This window comes from Sus scrofa, chromosome 18 (genome assembly GCF_054392235.1).
Source record: "Sus scrofa isolate SSC_HxYL_T2T_F1_AM1 chromosome 18, Sscrofa_HxYL_maternal_Yorkshire_Landrace_v2.0, whole genome shotgun sequence".
Classification (NCBI taxonomy): domain Eukaryota; kingdom Metazoa; phylum Chordata; class Mammalia; order Artiodactyla; family Suidae; genus Sus; species Sus scrofa.
In genome coordinates this window covers 50,986,792-51,005,181 of record NC_139400.1, presented here as the reverse complement: position 1 = coordinate 51,005,181, position 18,390 = coordinate 50,986,792, and the positions used below count along the sequence as shown (strand labels likewise).

At 56.0% G+C, this 18,390-nt stretch overlaps 1 protein-coding gene across 16 annotated transcripts; it reads left to right on the top strand.

Moving 5' to 3' along the window:
• The first annotated feature begins 704 nt into the window (after nt 1-704).
• On the top strand, nt 705-17,728 carry GHRHR (growth hormone releasing hormone receptor). 16 transcript variants are annotated; one of them, XM_085004825.1, is made up of 14 exons: nt 705-989; nt 1,593-1,719; nt 7,367-7,469; nt 7,597-7,704; nt 8,348-8,445; nt 9,534-9,671; nt 10,419-10,551; nt 11,943-12,096; nt 12,387-12,447; nt 13,050-13,119; nt 13,820-13,911; nt 14,404-14,533; nt 15,084-15,125; nt 16,606-17,025. In XM_085004825.1, the coding sequence occupies exons 5-14, from the start codon at nt 8,441-8,443 to the stop codon at nt 16,729-16,731; spliced, it is 951 nt and encodes a 316-aa protein (XP_084860951.1). In that variant the 5' UTR covers nt 705-989; nt 1,593-1,719; nt 7,367-7,469; nt 7,597-7,704; nt 8,348-8,440; the 3' UTR covers nt 16,732-17,025.
• The last annotated feature ends 662 nt before the right edge of the window (nt 17,729-18,390 follow it).

Sequence of the window (18,390 nt, the reverse complement as noted above, 5' to 3'; positions counted from 1 at the left end):
GTTTAGAGGGTAGGCTTATCTATAACTTTAAAAAATTATATCATATTGCTTTTCTTTCTTTCTTTCTCTCTCTCTCTCTCTTTTTTTTTTTTTTTTTGTGCTTTTTAGGGCTGCACATGCAGCATATGGAGGTTCTCAAGCTAGGGGTCAAATTGGAGCTGCAGCTGCCGGCTATACCATAGCCACAGCAACGTGGGATCTGAGCCACATCTGCCACCTACACCACAGCTTGCTGCAACATCAGATCCTTTACCCATTGAGCGAGGCCAGGGATCGAACCCTGAATCCTCATGGATACTAGTTGGATTTGTTTCCGCTGCGCCACAACGGGAACTCCCATGGGTCCTTTCTTGAACATACTTTTTTTAAAATGTCGACGTGGTCAAACTTATTAATCCTTTCTTTATGGTTTTTATCTGTATATAAGAAAATTTACTTTCTCCTGAGATTATAAAAGCAAATTTCCATTTTTGGAAAACAATCTTATTATTTTGTCCTTTTATAGTTGGGACTTTAAGCCTTCTAGAATTTGTATTTTGTAAGTGTGAGCTAGAGATGTAACCTTATTTTTTCCGTACAAAAAGTGGACTGTTTCTTGGCTGATAGTCCGTTCTGTAACATGTTCTCTGTGAATCAGGCACTCTAGGAGGCTGGTTTATATGCCTTTCCTTGTCTATTCTTATCCCATGGGCCTCACAAGGAAGTTATCGACCCTACACCCCATTGTTCGGATGGAAAAACTGAAGTTCAGAAAGGTCAGCTTGCCCACGCCGATGGCACATGGTGGAGGCAAATGTTGAACCTTGAGCGGATACAGAGATAGTTAGTGACGGGGGTCCAGAGACACTGTCCATACAGAAGGGACAATGGACCTGAAGGCATCTTGGGGAACGCAAGCAGTTGGATCGGAGTCTCTCCACCTTCATGCTATTGACCTTTGCAGCGGGAAATGCTTTAGACGGCTTGGGGGACCATCCCCCCCGAGCAAGGTAGGATGTTTATCGACACTCCCGGTTTTTATGGTTTTTACCCTTACGTACCAAGAGCACCCTGCCACGCCTCCTCCCCACCCCGACCCCTGGCTGTGTTATTGAAAACTGTCTCTAAGCATTGTCAGATGTCCCCTGGGTGACCAATTGCTTCTTGTCAGGAATCGCTGATTTAAATAATAATCACTAGTAGCAGCAGTAATATCAATTATTAACCCTCTGTAATACTAACTGATACTCAGTTGTTAAAGGTATCAATTACAGCATTTATCCTGGGCTGTTGCCTCCCTATAACTCAGGGACAGAGGCTCTGGCTTTCCCTTTAAGCTACACCTGCTCTGCACTCTGCGCCAGCGCTGTGTCCTCACGCAGCCTGTCACCAGAGGGGCTCTGCTTCGTCCCACAAATGTGCGAGCTCGGTGTCGTGCAACACCTGCCCTGGACCACGGTCGAGGGTGTAAAAACAGTTGTGCAAGGGCAGGAGTGTCTGGGGCTTGGGGGGCGGGTGCTTCCTGTTTTCTTTCCCAGATAGTTTTCTTTGTTGGTGATGATTACAAATGGAAAAATAAAGCCTTGCTGATGTACACTGATTCCTCCATCCAGACACTGCAGGGGCGAGGTGCTCCATCATGCATGATTCGCATCAGGCTGTAAACATGTCTGGGTCACAGCATCTGGCCCAACAGCCTCTGGGAATGCAGAGCTTCTCACAGATGTCTGCACCTGCCAGGTACTGATCCAGGGTAATGCAGAGCCCTGTCTCTAGCTTGGCCAGTTGGGATCCTATACTATCTATCTATCTATCTATCTATCTATCTATCTCCTTATATGTATATTTTGTCTTTTTAGGCCGCACCCACAGCGTATGGACGTTCCCAGGCTAGGGGTGGGATAGGAGCTGCAGCTGCTGGCTTACCCCACAGCCATAGTAATGCCAGATCCGAGCTATGTCTGTGACCTACACCACAGCTCATGGCAACACTGGATCTTTAACCCACGGAGCAAGGCCAGGGATTGAACCCGCATCCTCATGGATATTTGTTGGGTTCGTTTCTGCTGAGCCACAACGGGAACTCCAGGATCCCACATTTTAAAGTCTAAAACTATAATAAAAACGACTGAGTAATGAATATTCCAAAGAATCTGAGCTGCTGGGTAGGTCCTCTTGTTTCTGACCCTGATAACAGTGGTTTTGCCCCATACAGGACGGCTTAGCTCCATGAATCTTCTTGCATGCTTCTGGTTTACCCCTCATGCCGTAGGACTGCTGGAAAGATTCTGATTAGCCCCCACAGGAAGTCCAGAGCCTTGGTCTCTGCAGACGTCATCTCACCATGCAGGCTGGCCTTCCTACTGGGAGTGGAACCGAGGTTTTGCTGGTACATCAGCTTCCTGGCCAGCCCATGGAGGTGCTTCGTGTGGCTTCACTGCCTTTTCTAAGCTCATTCCCACTTTCCAGCCTCCATGGACACCCTACCCCTACCTCCGCTGGGTCCCCAGGACTCTGAGCCAACCCTCCAGCCCTATGGATGAGGCTGTGATCACAGCCAAACTGGGAGCTCCCTGAGGGTGGACCCAGGTCTTCTCCGAGTCGCCTTCGCTTTCGGGGGAATCTGCAGGGTGGGCTGCAGAGGGCTGGGCTCAGAGCAGCAAATACTGATTTTCTTGGGCAAGAGGTGTCCTGGGGCTGTCATTTCTCTGTGATCTTGGGATGAGGGCAGACACAGGCCAGCTTACAGACAGAGTGGAAGGGGACTTGTGAGGGGTTCAACCCCTTCCTGCTGGGGACATGGAGTTCCGCCCCAAGGCCAGGGCTGAGCTGGGCACAGTGTCCTGCGATCCTGGTGAATATTCAGCTGGTTCTGTCCCCTTTGCTGGCTCCTGCCTATTCAAACAGCCACCCAGGAAAGGGAGGCAGAGGGGGCGCTGGCGGTGGCGGCAGCGGGGACGGTGCGGGGAAGTCTGGGGCTCACGGAGGCTGACCCAGGGGACAGAGGCCGAGCCACCACCATGGACAGCGGGGTGTGGGCTGCCTGCATCTTCTGCCTGCTGAGCTCCCTACCAGTCGTGAGTAACCAGCTGGGCTGGAGACCTGGGAGCCACAGGGTCCTACTGGGTCTGCCTGGAGGAGACCCCATGCCCTTCCCTAGAACAGGAGTCTCTCTACCAAGCAGGTCACACGGCCTGGAGACATCCTGATACCCACGGCCCCTCTCCTCCCCCAACCCCCTTCCCAGGCAGTCTGCCCACCCCTGCGATGCTGAACTGAGTTCCCCTCCCTGTTGCTGCCTCCAGGGTCTGTCTGTGCCCACTGGGGCCACCAGACTGTCTGCCCCAAGACACACCTGTGCGTCCCTTCACACCCCAAGTCCTCCCCACACACCTTCCTAGATAGACTCTCCTACGTCCTCCCTACCCCACGGCCCCGGAAGCCACACTCTGATTTGGTTGCTTCCTTTGAAGAGGGCTTGGCGGGGACTGAGTGGGCCTGGGGACGAAGTGGACAACTGCTCCCCTCCAGCATCTGGGGGACTCTTCCTCGTAGGATGCGCCCCGGGGCTGGGGAGACTCATGACATCGTGTATTGCTCAGAAGCCTAGAAAGCTGGAGGCCAGGAGGGGGCTCATCTGAATGTGCCCCCCCAGCATGCTTTCCCGGAGTTCACACAGTGACAGGGACAATGCGGGGACCAGCACAAGAGACACAGAGTGTGTGTGTGTGTGTGTGTGTGTGGGTGAGTGTGTGTTGGGGGGCTGCCCCGCCTCCTGTGCATTGAATGCCACCTCCCCCCACTCCTTGCCTGGCCGTCGGACCTGAATCCTGGCACCGAGAAACTAGCTCTGTGACCTGAGCAAGCTCCCTCGCTTCCTGAACCTCACTTCTCTTGTAAAAGACAAAAATAATGTCTGCTCACCAGGGCTGTTGTGCACGGAGTGGGATCTGACTTGTCACAGGCTGAGCGTGGGGGGCAACAGGGGCACCTCCCGCTGCCCTTCCCTGGGCATCGGGGCTCCTCCCTCTCACCTGTGTGACCCACGGTCAATGCTGTGTTTTGGGGACGGGAGGCTGAGAGCCTGCAGGGGTCCTTCAGGAGCTGGTGCCAGTGTCATGGCCAGCACTAAATGACAGTGTGCCATCTGCCACAGACCCCAGGTCAGATGTCGTCACAGTCCTCAAGGCCAAGGTGTGCAGGGTGACAGGGGGTCCAGCAGGTGCATTTGGGTCAGTCTAGAAAGGGCCACCCCTCCCCCACCCCCAGGGTCATTAGTTGGCCATACCTCAATTTTCCTTCTTTTAGGAAATGTGGGGGCTGCCCTTCTACCCTTTTGGTGGGATGCCTCCCACTAGGGCCCCTCGTTCCTTTGGCCTCCATGGTTGCCTAGTCAGGCCCCGAGAAGGAGCCCCAGGAAGGGCGGGGCTCCCGGCGAGGAGAGCGGGGGAGGGCAGAAGGAGCCCGCAGCTCTGGGAGCACCCAGGCTACAGCTCAGCTGGCTGTGCAAGGCAGTCGTCCCATGCCAGGCCCACCTGCCCTCCCCACCTGCCCGGTTCCAACAACCAGACTGCTGGGGCGTGCGGGGGAGATGTGGGAGAGGTAAGCCGGGGGCTCTGTTTGGAGATGGCCCCTAGGTCACTGAGTCCTGGGGATGAAGCCAAGAGATGACTCTGGGGCACCACCAGACTGGAGCCATGGAGCCTGGGCAGCAGGTGGAATGGGCAACCTGTGGGCCCAGGGGCCCAAGCAGGAAGTGGCAGAGCTGAACCCCAGCTGGACGTGGAGGGCCAGGGTCAGCAGCTCAGGAAGGGGCAGGCCTGGTCGGGGGAGCCTACTTACTGGGCTGGGTCTCCCGGTCCTCTGCTCGCTCACTGGCCTGTGGTGAGGGCCCCGGGTCCTCCTCTGTGGTCACGCACTGTCCACTGTCCTCAGTGCAGTGTTTGAAGTCCTGCCTCTCTGACCCCAGCCCCTGTCTCACAACCACTGCCCTCTTCACTGTGCCTGGAGTTCTGTCTAAGGACACTGGGAATTAATTCAACACCTGCTGACACGGACTCTGGGCCAGACGCTGTGGACTCGTGTGTGCACGTGTGTGTCTGGGGCACACGCGCCTGAGGCTGCCATGGGGAGGGCCCCCTGCTCCCGCAGCCTGGGTGGGTCTCCCCTTCCCGCTCTGCGCACATGCTGTTTTCTCTGTCCCGAATGCCTTTTTCTTCACCACTTAAAAGCTCCCTTTTCTTCGGGTCTGGCTCAAATGCCCGCTCGTCAGTCCCTGTGAGCAGGGACCCCCTCCGACCGTGTCTGTCCTGCCTCTGATCAGGTTGTGTTGGGTCTGTTGGGACCGGGTCTCAGCTGTTCTCCTCACTCCATCCCCCGCCCCATCCGGTGAATCCCTGGGGACAGAAATTTACACTGGTCGACTTCCACGTGCGTGTCAGACACAAATGTGGACCACGTCCACGGTGTAAGGAGCGTGTCTGGTAAACGTGGGCTCCTCACGTGGGTCTGTTTGGGGCCATGGGGTATTGGACAGGCCCCTTCAGTCTTGCCCAAGCTCTGGGGCGGTGGAAGGGAGAGGTGTTAAGAATTCCTGCCTTTGACTGCCAGCTCCCCGGAGACCTTGTTAAAATGCGAAGTCCTAGATCCAGCCGCAGATTTCTGCGTGTTCTTGGCTCCATCCCAAACAATCTCCAGCTGGACCATGAGGCAAACTTGCAGAAATACTGCTAGGGGATTTCCAGAAAAACAGCTTGTTTTCCAGCATCCAGAGAGCATTTCCTGTGGTCACGGGGTTGCACCAGCCTCTGGGGGAACTCCCGAAAAGAATCCTTCAGGGTCACCAAGCTACACACCATAACTGCTCCTCCAGAGGTCCCGTTGTGGCTCAGCAGGTTATGAACCCAAAGAGTATCCATGAGGATGTGGGTTCGATCCCTGGCCTCACTCAGTGGGTTAAGGATCTGGTGTTGCCACAAGCTGCAGCAGAGGTTGGGATGCAGCTCAGATCAAGCCTTGCTGTGGCTGTGGTATAGGTAGGAGGCTGCAGATTTGATTCAGCCTCTATCCTGGGAACTTCCATAGGCCACAGATGCGGCCCTAAAAAGAAAGGAAAAAGGTAAATTATTCCTCCATCAATCTACCCATTGCTCACCCATCCATTTTTTTTTTCATGTCCACATCCATCCAGCCAGCAAAGCTCGAGACAAAGGCATCTGTGAGGTGGTTGTATGAGTTTCCGATTGCTACTATAACAAATTAGCCCCAACTCAGTGACCTTACAATTCTGAAGGTCAGAAGTCCAAAACGGTTTTAGTGGTTTAAAAATCAAAGTGTTGGCAGGGCTGCATTCCCTTCTGGAGACTGTAGGGGAGAATCCACTTCTTTGCCTTTTATAGCTTCTATTTTTTTTTTTTTTTTGTAAGGGCCACACCTGTAGCATATGGAGTTTCCCAGGCTAGGGGTCGAATTGGAGCTGCAGCTGCCAGGCTACACCACAGCCATAGCAATGTGGGATCCAAACCACGTCTGTGACCTACACCGCAGCTCAAGGCAATGCCAATCCCCGACCCATTGAGCAAGGCCAGGGATCGAACCCCCATCCTCATGGATACTAGTCGGATTCCTTTCTGCTGCGTCACTGTGGGAACTCCACCTGTCCGGCTGCATCCTTGGCTCATGGTCCCCTTCCTCCACCTTCAAAGCCAGCAGTGTGGGATCTTCCTCTCCCTGTCTCTCTCTTTCACACACACACACACACAGACACACACACACACACACACACACACCCTCTGCCTCTGTCATCGCATCTCCTTATCTGACTCTGACGCTCCTGCTTCGCTCTTGTGAAGACCCCAGGGATTATATTGGGTCCACTCAGATCATCAGGATGACCCCTCTGTCATCAGATTCTTAACTTCATCACTTCTGCAAAGGTTTTGTCAGGTCGCCTAGTCACAGGTTTCAGGGATTCGGATGTGGACATATGGGGAGGCCGTGACTCTGCCCACCAGGGTGGTTTGCACAGAATTATTTTCAGGGAGCAGGAGCTCGGAGCAGAGGAGGAAAAGAAGGAAGGGAAAAAGACCGCTGTGCGGATGCCTTCCTGAGTCGACCCCCTCCGGGAGATCTTCTGAAATCTTTAATGTGCTCAGGATCTACTTCCATGCGATGAAAAGGGGAAGGATCCATCCAGCTCTCTATCTGCTCACCCTCCCTTCCTTCTTGCCCGCCTTTCATCCAAATACCCACTTAGTAGGTCTGGACGCGCTTCGGGGCAGGGCCACAGAGATGAATCGGGCTTTACCTCTGTCCTCAGGTCCTTTGATCAGCAAGCCCAGAGGAAGCCCCCGGCTGGCTGGGCTCATCCATGAACTCTCTCCCACAGGCCTTGGGCCACGTGCACCCGGAATGTGACTTCATCACCCAGCTGAGAGAAGACGAGCGAACTTGTCTACAAGCAGCAGACCGGATGGCCAACTCCTCCTCGGGTACCGGGCTTGGGAGGGAGCAGGGGGCTTGTCATGGATGTCTTGACCTCCTCCGGCCTCACCACTCAGGACGGTGGACCAGCCTGTCCCTGGCCTGAGTCCTCTCTGTTCCCATCTCGCCGTCCAGGCTGTCCTAGGACCTGGGATGGGCTGTTGTGCTGGCCGACGGCAGGCCCTGGGGAGTGGGTGACCCTCCCCTGCCCGGCTTTCTTCTCTCACTTCAGCTCTGAGCCAGGTGAGGGGGACTGGGCGGGTGCGGGTGGAGGTCAGGTGGTTTCACCCGGTGGCGGTGGCGGTGGCGGTGGTGGTGGCAGAGGATGGCGGACACACCCTGGCTTTGGAGCCCCGCGTCCCCCTCCCCGTCTTTCTCTGTGACCTCCCAGCCCTCCATCTCCTGACCTGTGACAGTGCTGTGCGCAGGGCCTGGCACCCAGTAAATGTTCTCTGGATGTGCCCTGGTTGGGGGGCGGGGCTGGCTCTGCGGGGGAGGGGCACAGCCTTTCTGATTCTAAGATGCTATCGGCTGCCTGGAGGGGGCCGGTGCAAGGGGCCCCCACTTTGCACCCCCCCCCGGGCCTGGGTGTCTGGGTGGACCATCCTTCCAGAGGCCGAAAGGGCCTCCTTTGTCCGGCTTGTCCTTAGAACGCTGGGCCTGAATGCGCTACTCTGCGCCTCGGGAAGGTGTTCTCTCAGTTAATAGATGGTGAGTCTGGGGCCAGCAAGGAAGGTCTCAGAAGGTGTCCCAGGCAGCTGGGCCCAGACCCCAGGCCTCTGAAGAGAAGGCTTCCCCCTCTCTGCCGTGGAGATGGGCCGTCCTGGGGCAAGGGGAGGGGTGCCCTGACCAGACCTCTGCTTCCCACCCCCCGCCTGCCTCCCAGGGGCCCTGAAGCGGGACTGCACCACCACGGGCTGGTCTGAGCCCTTCCCGCCATATCCCGAGGCTTGCCCTGTGCCCCTGGAGCTGCTGACTGATGAGGTAAGAGGCTCCTGGCATCTTGGAGGCAGGGTCGCTGTGGATGTTTGTTTGGGTGGTGGGCGCACAAAGGTAGGGTCCCCAGGTCGCCTGTAGGCAGCGGGTTGGAATATTCATCAGCACATTTCCAGAAGCTGGTAGTGTCTGGAGGAGAGGGGTCTTGGGCTCACTTGCTCAAGGGTGACAGGTGGGCTGTGCTCTTAGGATGGAGGGGGAGGCAGAGGATGGGGTGGGAGATGTGCTGGCCGCCGTCCCCTGGTCTCCTTGGCGTACCCTCTCTGTGCCCTGACCCCCAGGACGGGGCGCTTGGAGCACTTCTGGGGAACAAAGCCCCTGGTGGCCCTGGGCAAGCTCCTTGCCCTCTCTGGTCCTCAGTCTGTGGGCTGGTGTGCACAACTGTGGGCAAGGGAGGAAGACTGAAGCTTGGGGTGGTGGCAGTGACCCTGATCCAGCCGGCACACCCCAGCTTCTGAATTGAGCAGGGCCTCTGCCAGATGCTTCTCACCCATAATCCTGTATCTCTTCCCCTCCACCCCCCGCCCCCAGCCCTGGAGGTGAAGCAGGAGTCTGACCGTCTGTCAGATGAAAAGACTGGGTCAGGGAGGGGTGGTGGTTGCCTGTATCCCTCAGGGTTGCTGGATCCCTGCTCCCCTCTCCGCCCCCGCAGCCGGCCCCGCTCCGTGTTTGTCTCTGGGGTCCAGGCTGACTTTGATTGATCCAAATCCTTGACCAGGGGAAGAGCTTTTCCTTGCATCTCTCCCTGGCTATCCCCTTTATTTGGGGTCTTTGTGTCCCCAGGCCGGGAACAAGCTGGATGTCAATAAACAAGGCTTGTTTCCTCCTGAGCGCCGTGGGTCCCCAGGGAGGCAGTTTCTGCAGCACCGTTGCCCACCTCCCTGAGGAGCAATGACAGGCAGCTCGCCTGCTCCATCCCTGCCTCCTCCCTCACCAGCCGACAGGCTGCAAACAAATGCTCCAGCTCCCGAGGGGCTTTGCCTGGTCCCCGCAGATGCTCCTGCCCCCACAGCAGCAGTTTGGGGTTAGAATCGAAAGCTTCACTTGCTTGACTGTCAAGCCTCCTTTTCCCCAAGGGCCCAGTTGCTGAGATACCTCCATCTCCACCCTCCCCAGAAATCCTACTTCTCCACTGTGAGAATCGTCTACACCACGGGCCACAGCGTCTCTGCCGTGGCCCTCTTCGTGGCCATCGCCATCCTGGTTGCTCTCAGGTTCGCCGTCCTCACCACCTGCTCCAGGACCTTCGCTGCCTCCCCGTCGCCCACGGCGGCAAACTTAAATCCTGGAGATACTCAAGACGCTCCCAGATCTGGCGCCTCTTTCTAACCTTTCCTTTCCTTCCCCCGCAAGCCGACCCCTCCCTTCACACTCCAGGGCCAGCTCCCTCCTCTGTGCCTTTGCTCATGTGGAATTTATTTGGCTGGAATTTATCCGCCTCCTTCTTCCTCAGTGTCTTCCCATCTGTTAAAATTCAAAGCTCAGTGTGCCTCTGCCTTCGGCATCCTCTGCATCTCTCCAGTGAAGCCCTTCTGGACCATGTCAGTTCCTTTGACTTTTGCCCTCTTGAAGCCCCCCAGACTTCCGAGTCTGAGCCCCACCCCGCCCAGCCTGTCTCCTGGGGATGGGCTTCATCTCTCTGATCAGCCAGCCCCCACCCCCACCCCCACCCCCGGGCGGTACCCTGTGGTTTCTGCCTCTGTCCTCCAGACTCTGAGCTCCCCGAGGGCAGGGACGGCTATTCTCTGTGGCCTCACCTACCCTGAGCCCAGCCTTCCTGCACGGGTAAAGCTGAAGCCTCAGGTTCAGCGCAAGTGGATCCAATCCAATCTGATCTGATCCTAGCCAAGCCAATTTGATTCACCTCCTCACCTACTCAGCCGCCCCAAGCCTGCTCTGAGCACACCAGAAGCCCGTCTCCCACCTTGCGTCCTGTCCCCCACCCCCCCCACCCCCTCCAGGAGGCTCCACTGCCCCAGGAACTACATCCACAGCCAGCTGTTCGCCACCTTTATCCTCAAGGCGGGAGCTGTGTTCTTGAAAGACGCCGCCCTCTTTCACAGCGAGAACACGGACCACTGCAGCTTCTCCACGGTACCAGCCAGGGTTGGGGGTGCCGGTGGGGGTGCGGGAGAGGAGGATGGGTTAAGGCTGTAGATGTGCCCGCTGGTCCAGTCCCCTGGGGCCCTGGCCTGGCCAGTGACAGAGCAGGAAATCGCCCCTCCCCCTTCCCGCCCCTCTTTGGGGTCAAGTCCTAAGTCCCCCTGCCGTTTCCTGGACCCTGCCGTCCACCCCATTTCCCTTATTCCACGCTCTGTTCTATATTCCCTCCCCCTATTCCATGGCCCATCCCTTACCCCAGCCTGGACCACGTTCCGCTCCACCCAGACTTTCCTCTTCGCCCTCCCTCTGAGCAGGTCTCTCTGTGCTGCCTGTGGGTGTGAGGGGCTTGCAGATGCCCCCAAGGGGACAAAGAGAACAGATTGTACCAGATTATGGGGCTGGCAGAGAGACGGAGCTGACAGCTGGGAGAGGACAGGCGAGGGCTCCAGGAAGGAGATGGCTTTGGAGCTGGGTGGGCAGCGATGATGCAGAAGGACTGGGGAGGAGCCGGGTGAAGCAGCCCCCGCAGACAGGAGAGGCTGGGGCAAGTCCAAGAACTGGGGGGTCCTAACGGGGGCTGGGAGGCGAGTGAATGAGAAGAGGTGGAAAATAAAGGGAGGCGGGCTGCGTGTGGAGGCCCAGCGCTTAGTAGGTCCTCTGACACTGTGCTCGAGACGAACAGATACATGAGTGAACCAGCACGTGCCCTTCATTCATCAGGGAAGGAAATTACAATACAGACGGAGCACTTATGTGCCAGGCATTACACTAAACGCTCTGCATCTCTTATCTCCTTTTATTTCCTACCTATATTTTCATTTTTGTCCCGTTTGTAGATGAGGGACAATTGGCGATGTCACCCAGCTGCTGAGGGGTGGGAGTGGGACCCAGCCTGGGCCATCTACGCTCGGAGGCCATGCCTCTCACCCCGACAGATGAGCAGAGTCGAGCTGTGAATGAGTGCATGTGTGGGTGCCGGCGCGAACGGCGGCCGAATGGAGCCGCGTGGGAATGAATGGCCTTCCATGTCCTCAGCTCTAGGGCTTGACTTGAGCTCAGGAGAGAAGGGACGAGAAGGCAACTAGTAGCCACTCGTGTAAATTTCCATTTAATCTTTCTGAGGCGGCCATGAGCTAGGAATCGGGTTTTTCCTTTTACAGATGAAAAGCTAAGGTATGGGGAGGGTACCCAGATGGTACACAGGGACCCAGGCTGTCTGGACCTCAAATCTGTGTCTTAACCACCACATTACACCACCGCATCCCCTCTGGGGCAGCCCAAGCTGGAGCAGCCCTGGAGACTCAGGGCCTGAGTGGGGTGGGGAGACCGGGTGGGGCTCCAGTGGGCGTCCCGGCTCTGAAGCACCCGGCCCTGGCCCGCAGGTTCTGTGCAAGGTCTCTGTGGCCACCTCCCATTTCGCCACCATGACCAACTTCAGCTGGCTGCTGGCAGAAGCTGTCTACCTGACCTGCCTCTTGGCCTCTACGTCACCCAGCACGAGGAGGGCCTTCTGGTGGCTGGTTCTCGCTGGCTGGGGTGAGCATCCAGCCGAGGTTGGGCACCGTGGGGGTGGGAGTGAGGGTGGAGGATGCCCAGGATAGGCACACAAAGGTTGCTTCAGCTCACTCATGGTGACCCCAAGGCCCGGAGCGGGGAAGGGCAGCTTGTAATCCTACAGCAAGTGTTGGAGCTCGGGGCCACGTCCGCAGCCTCTGAGCTCTTGCCTGGTCCGGCCTCCATGGTGCCCCCGTGGCTGGCAGTGGAGGTGGGAGGCAGGTGCTGGATGGAGAGCAGACCCCTTACTCGCGTCTTCTCTGTACCCGCAGGGCTGCCCCTGCTCTTCACTGGCACGTGGGTGGGTTGCAAGTTGGCCTTTGAGGATGTTGCGTGAGTCTGCGTGATCCCCTCGTCCCCTCTGTCCCGGGTTCCCATGGGCTGTGAATTGGACACTCAGGCAACGTGGCTGTTGTTCAACCTGGGGAGAGAGAAGGAGCTCTCTCCTGCTCCTGCTCCTGCCTTCAGGGAATCCCCAGGCCTGAGGGTGGGGAGACATGGTCCGTGGACAGCACTGAAGGGGCCTGAGCCCCGGCAGGAAGGGGGTGCAGAGGCTCAGGGCGCCGGGGCTCCAGGAGAGGCACGGGTAGGGGGCTGTCAGTGGGGGCTTCTTGGAACAGAGGCGGAAGTGTTGAGGCTGTAAGAAGGCAGCAGACAGACTGATTTTTGAGAAACTCACCTTCTAGGTGGAGAGAAAGGGTGAGTCCAGCTTGGATTGGGGTGCTCCTTCGGAAAGGTTCTAAATGTCCGGGAGAGAAGATAAGGCTGGACAGTAGGGCATGAGGCTAGAAGACCCAAATTCCAGAATGAGGAACCTAACGGCCAGCAGGCAGAGAGAAGAGAGGAGGGAGCAGCATGGGTACCTCCAGAAAAGGGTTTTGCAGCACCTGCCCGCACGGCACCCCTGCATCTGTCCTGGCCTGTCCTCTCCCCAGGTGCTGGGACCTGGACGACAGCTCCCCCTACTGGTGGATCATCAAAGGGCCCATCGTCCTCTCCGTGGGGGTCAGTGCCTGAGACTGGTGGCCTCTGCTTTTTTCAGCCTACCGCCCTGGGTCCACTGAGCAGCCATACACAGCAGGAAACACGACTCCAGGCTGGGAGTCCCGACACCCAGGTTCCAGCCTGGCTCTGCCACAGATTCTCTGTGCAGCCTCTCTGGACCTCAAGAGCCCGTTGGTAGAACCAGTGCTTCCAGCTCAGAGTTTTGATGAGTCTGTGCCCTGGTTTCAGATCACCTACTACTGCAGTGAGGCTGGGCTGTGGGGGTAGACGGCGTGGCTGCTGAAACGCTTACCTGCTCCCATGCAGAAGACAGAGCATCCAGGACTGGTTTGCGTGGCCTGGGTGAATGTACACATTTTTGTCAGTTTTGCAATTGTGCAAAGTGAAGGCCATAGGCTTTGTGCCAGAGAAGAGCCTGAGAGGTGCTGGAGGCAGGATGGCAAGGCCTGACCTCCCACCCTGGTCCCATGACTGGAGAGGGAGGAGGACCCTGAGCCCCTGAGTCCTTGAACCCCACATGGGACTTCCTAGTCACTAGGTGACAAGGTCAAGGTCTAGAGCAGTGATCTGCACATCCTTCCACCTGCACATCCCCGCCTCTCAGGGACTTGAGGTTCCTGGGCCCCAAAGAGGCCCCACCCCCGGGCATTGGAGTCACCCTGATCCTTGCTTTCCACCTTCCTGCACCTCTATTTTCCAGGTGAACTTTGGGCTTTTTCTCAATATTATCCGCATCCTGCTGAGGAAACTGGAGCCAGCTCAGGGCAGCCTCCACACCCAGCCTCAGTACTGGTAAAGTGTGTGTGTGTTTTAGAGGATTATGGGGACAAAACTGGAGCAGGAGTCAGCATGGTTCCTTTTTGATTCACGATTAGGCATTTGTGATTCTGGTCCTATGATTCTTACCATGTTCCCAGAGAGAGAATGGATCTGGCCCCTGCCCTCTGGGACATCACAGCATAGGAAGTGTGGGGGCTCCAAACAGCCAGTTACCAGGCCAGACAGGCTGATGAGTGCTGAGATCAATTTCAGTAGGCGCCTCCTGAAGGAGATCCTTTTAAAATAGATGGTGCAGTTTGGGGTGCAATCAAGGAAGACTTCCCGGAGGAAGTGTCTTTGAACTAGATGCACAGACTTGACTGGAATACATTGAGACAAGAGCATTTGGCAGAGAGAACCTTAGACTCCAGGGGTCCGAGGTAAAGAACACCAGTGGGAAGTGAAAGGAGGCAGGGGGCATGTAGGTGTTTCTAATTCCAGCCCTGGGCTTGTCTTCTTCTGCAGGCGTCTCTCCAAGTCAACCCTTCTCCTCATCCCGCTGTTTGGAATTCACTACGTCATCTTCAACTTCCTGCCTGACAGTGCTGGCCTGGGCATCCGCCTCCCCCTGGAGCTGGGACTGGGCTCCTTCCAGGTGAGGCCCCCAGGCACTCACTCCTTCCCTCTGAGTCGTTGGCAGGAGGCAGGTGCTCCCGTCCATGGGCCGGGTTGACTTCACGGTAGGTCAGGGCGACTAGGCTGGCTATTCTTCCTTCCAGCCACTCGCCATTCATTCAGTTGCCCGCCAGGCTGCTCCTCTTCCATCCATCCATGTCTCTATTCGTTCAACTACACCTGCACATATCTGTCCAACCATCCTCCCATCTCTCCATCCATCCACCCAGTCCATTCAATATATACTGAGCACCTATTATGTGCCAGGCTCTTTGCTTAATACTGGGCGATGCAGGAATAAAGAAAATCAGAGAAATGGGACACTGGGGCCCACAGTACAGCCTTGGCCGTCTTGCTGTGACAGTTACATGTGACAACACACCTGGCACATAGTAAGTGATGAACACACCTTCTTCCCCTTTTCCCAAAGACCTGGCTCAAGCCATAGCCTGGCGGTGGGTGAAAAGGTAGTAGGAAGACACCTTGAGGCCGGGCCAAGGTGACGGGCCCCTTTCTCTTTGGCCCCACAGGGCTTCATTGTTGCCATCCTGTACTGCTTCCTCAACCAAGAGGTATGTGACCCTTCAGGCTGTCCTTACTCATTAAGGCTTCACTCTCACCAGTCCTACGTCCTCCCTCCCCCTCCTGTCCAGCCCCTGTTAATCTCAGCTCAGGCCAAACCTCCAGTTCTACAGTCCTTCCTGGGAGTCTGTTCTGAGCTTCTGGATCAAGCTAAACCTGAATACTTCCTATAAACATCTTTTATCCATCCCTTCTCTGGGCTGGGCCAAGTTTACTGTCCATTCAACAGGAAGTAGAAGAGGCCTTTCAGGGATCATAAGAGGAATGGGGGGGGGTAAAGGGATCCCTTAATTCTGTGTTCCTAAAATTGAACAAAAAGGAGAGTGGGGGAACGAACAAGTCAGTTCCTGGAGAGACAGAGAGGAGACAGAGAGGAATCAAGAAAGCCAGAGGTAGACATACAAAGTCTAGGGAGATAGATTCAGGTGCAGAGCCAGGGAGGATGATGGAGGGCAGGGCACTGGAGGAGAGACGCACAAAAATCCAGACCCAGCAGAGGTGGACAAACATGTGAAGAGACAGGATAGATGGTGTCGGTGTTCTTGCAGAATGATGGAGAGATGGCAGAGAGGAGCCAATTAGAACATCCCGCCCGAAGACACTCGACACTTTCCCTTTAGGACAGACTTGCTTTATGGGAAGAAGTGGGGGAATTTGAACTCAGTGCCCCAGATGACGTCTGAAAAAAGGGATTCCACAGAAATGTGTCGAGGGATCTGTTCCAGGAAGCAGGTTTGAGGGCCAGACAGTTACATGCCTCTGGAGACAGGGAGCTTACTACCTCTCAACAGTTGTCAGGAAGCTCACTTTTATGTTGGACAGAACAGAATATATCTCCCTTTTGCCTTTTGTCACCACTTAGGCTCATCTTTGTCAGAAAGGTCCCAGCCTCTCTGCTCCCTCTGCCCACCGGAGCCCCCTTGGAGATGTGAAACTGCAGACATTACCCCCAACCCCCTGCACTTCCCAAATGGCTTTTTTTTTTTTCACTTATTCTCAGTACCCTCAACTGCGACTCCTCAGAAAGTTTGGAGGCTTCACTTCCTTCAGGTCGTGTCCTCTGGACAGGCTCCCAGTGGCCACAATTCAACTCAGTGGGCAGGGGCCGGACTGAGCCCCAGAACAGGGTCTCAGCTATTTGGAGAAGACAGAGTAGGTTTTTTTTTTTTTTTACCAGAAACTCAAATAAAGCACCCATAAATATCTTTAACTGGGCCTAGACAAAGGCAGTGCTAAAAGGCAGAAAAAAGAGTGGAAGGGAATGGTCAGAAATACTCCCAGGAAGGAGGAAGTAGTATCCTCCAGACACAGTACTTAGCAGTGGCTGCGGCCAACCATAGCTTCTCCTGCCCCAGAAACCCCTGTCTCTGTTTCTCCTGCATGGTCTCTCCCTGTGCTCTCAGCCCCACTGGGGTTGAGTAAAGAAGCAGCCAAGGGACCTCCCTAACATCCTCCCTGTCTTCCTTGGAGGTGAGGACTGAGATCTCACGGAGGTGGCATGGCCATGACCCTGAACTTCTGCCAGCCTGGAGGACTCATGCCAAATGGGCAAAGCCTTCCCGCTCAAGGGCGAAGGTGCTGACAACTGTGTGCTAAGCTGCCCTTGTCACACACCTGGAATCCACACCTGAACGTGGGCAGCAGCTTGGGTCCACCCTCCTCCAGAGGAGGGGGACCAGCCCCCTGCCCCCCAGGAACCCTCCTTTCGTGCCCTTGCCCAGGCTGCAGTCCAGCCCTTCTTTCCTGTCCTGCCTCTGACTCTTTGGCCTGAGTCCCTGTGTGTCTACCTCTGAAGTCGTTGGTTCCTCTGTCTCTTTTCTTCTCGCGTCCCTCCTCCTGGAGTCTGGGCCGGAGCCGAAAGCCAGAGGAGCCAATAAACTTGTAAATGAGTGGATGTGCTTTCGAGTGACTCCATGCGCCTCTGCCAGGGAGGGATCAGTGGGCTTTTCTTCGGACCTCACGCCTTAGTTCATGTCGCGTTGCTGTCATTTGTCTGTACTGGGGTCCTCTGGTTTAATGCACTTTAAAAATGTACCCTCTTCCATCTCTACCTCCACGCCGCTCCCCTACTCCCACAGGCAAATATTCCAGCGTGTTCATGTGAATACTTGCATTTCTGTGTTTTCCCGCGAAATGCGTGGTGTGATGCGTGTCTGTACTTTTAATTTACATAAATGCTGTCGGTTGTATGTCTCATCCTGCTTCTAACGTCTTTCCTCCCGGCACGATTCTTGTAAGAGATCCACCCAGGTTGCCGTGGACGCTCATCTGGTCGCTTGTTTTGACTGCTGTATGGTGCCACGGGGTGTCACCGCCCACGTGTGACCGTCTCGTCTCCCCCTGGCTCTAGGTCAGTGCGTGTTCACGTGCTGGGTCTTCCCGCCCCCGAGCCCATGGCGACACATACCCGGGACTGGAAGTGCCGGGTCAGTGGTTGTGCCTTTTCTTGACGTGACAGAGTGGTGCCAGATTGCGCTCCAGAACTCCGGCCAGATCTCCACTCCCACCAGCAGTGCCGCCAACCCTTGGCATTTGCCAGCATTTTAATGTTTGCAAGTCAAATGCGTGTAAAGTGACATCTCCTTGTTGTTTCAATTTGCATTTCTCTGATAACTAATGAGCACGTCTCTCCTCTTGCCTTGTTAGCCTTTTGGGTTTGTTCTTTTGGAAATGGCTGCGATCTCTTTCCCTCCTTTTCTCTAGGGTGGAGATCGTTCAGTTCTAGATTTTTCTCTTCTATCTTCTCCATTGTGTGCCCTCTAGTGCCCCCAGCCTGCTGCCAGCTGATCGCGCCCGTGCCCCCTCCCCCCCCCCATTAAGAGCCACCGATGCAATAATGGTCATAGTCCACTCCTCCCCCATCCTCCTCCTTGGCAGGAGGGAGGAGGGTGAGAACTGGGTGCTGTCCTTGGGGAGCAGTTTGCTGACTGATGGGCATAGAGGGAAATTTCAGGATAGCGAACAGGCAGAAATGGCTAGTGCAGGTCAGGACCAAATCTCTCCCATTCTTGGTCTGCTCACAGCAGGTCTGTCCCGCAAAGCTCAGCTCCCCGTGGCCTCTGGGAAGTCTTCCTTCGTCACCCTCACCCTTCCTGCCATTGCCTTGTCTTCTGAAGGCTACATTCTCCTTTGCAGTCACACGGGGAAAAGAGATGCCTTTGTAAGAAACCCAAGGGCACATTGTTGGCCATGATGCTCACCCACCCAGCACCTTTCTGGTCAGACAAATGCGGCTTGGTCTGAAAACCCTGCCAC

Coding starts and splice junctions, on each gene's coding strand:
- GHRHR (XM_085004818.1), top strand. CDS start 4,291: ATGTGGGGGCTGCCCTTCTACCCTTTTGGTGGGATGCCTCCCACTAGG. Junction 7,705..8,347: donor TCACTTCAGCTCTGAGCCAG/GTGAGGGGGACT, acceptor CCTGCCTCCCAG/GGGCCCTGAAGCGGGACTGC. Junction 13,912..14,403: donor CACACCCAGCCTCAGTACTG/GTAAAGTGTGTG, acceptor CTTCTTCTGCAG/GCGTCTCTCCAAGTCAACCC.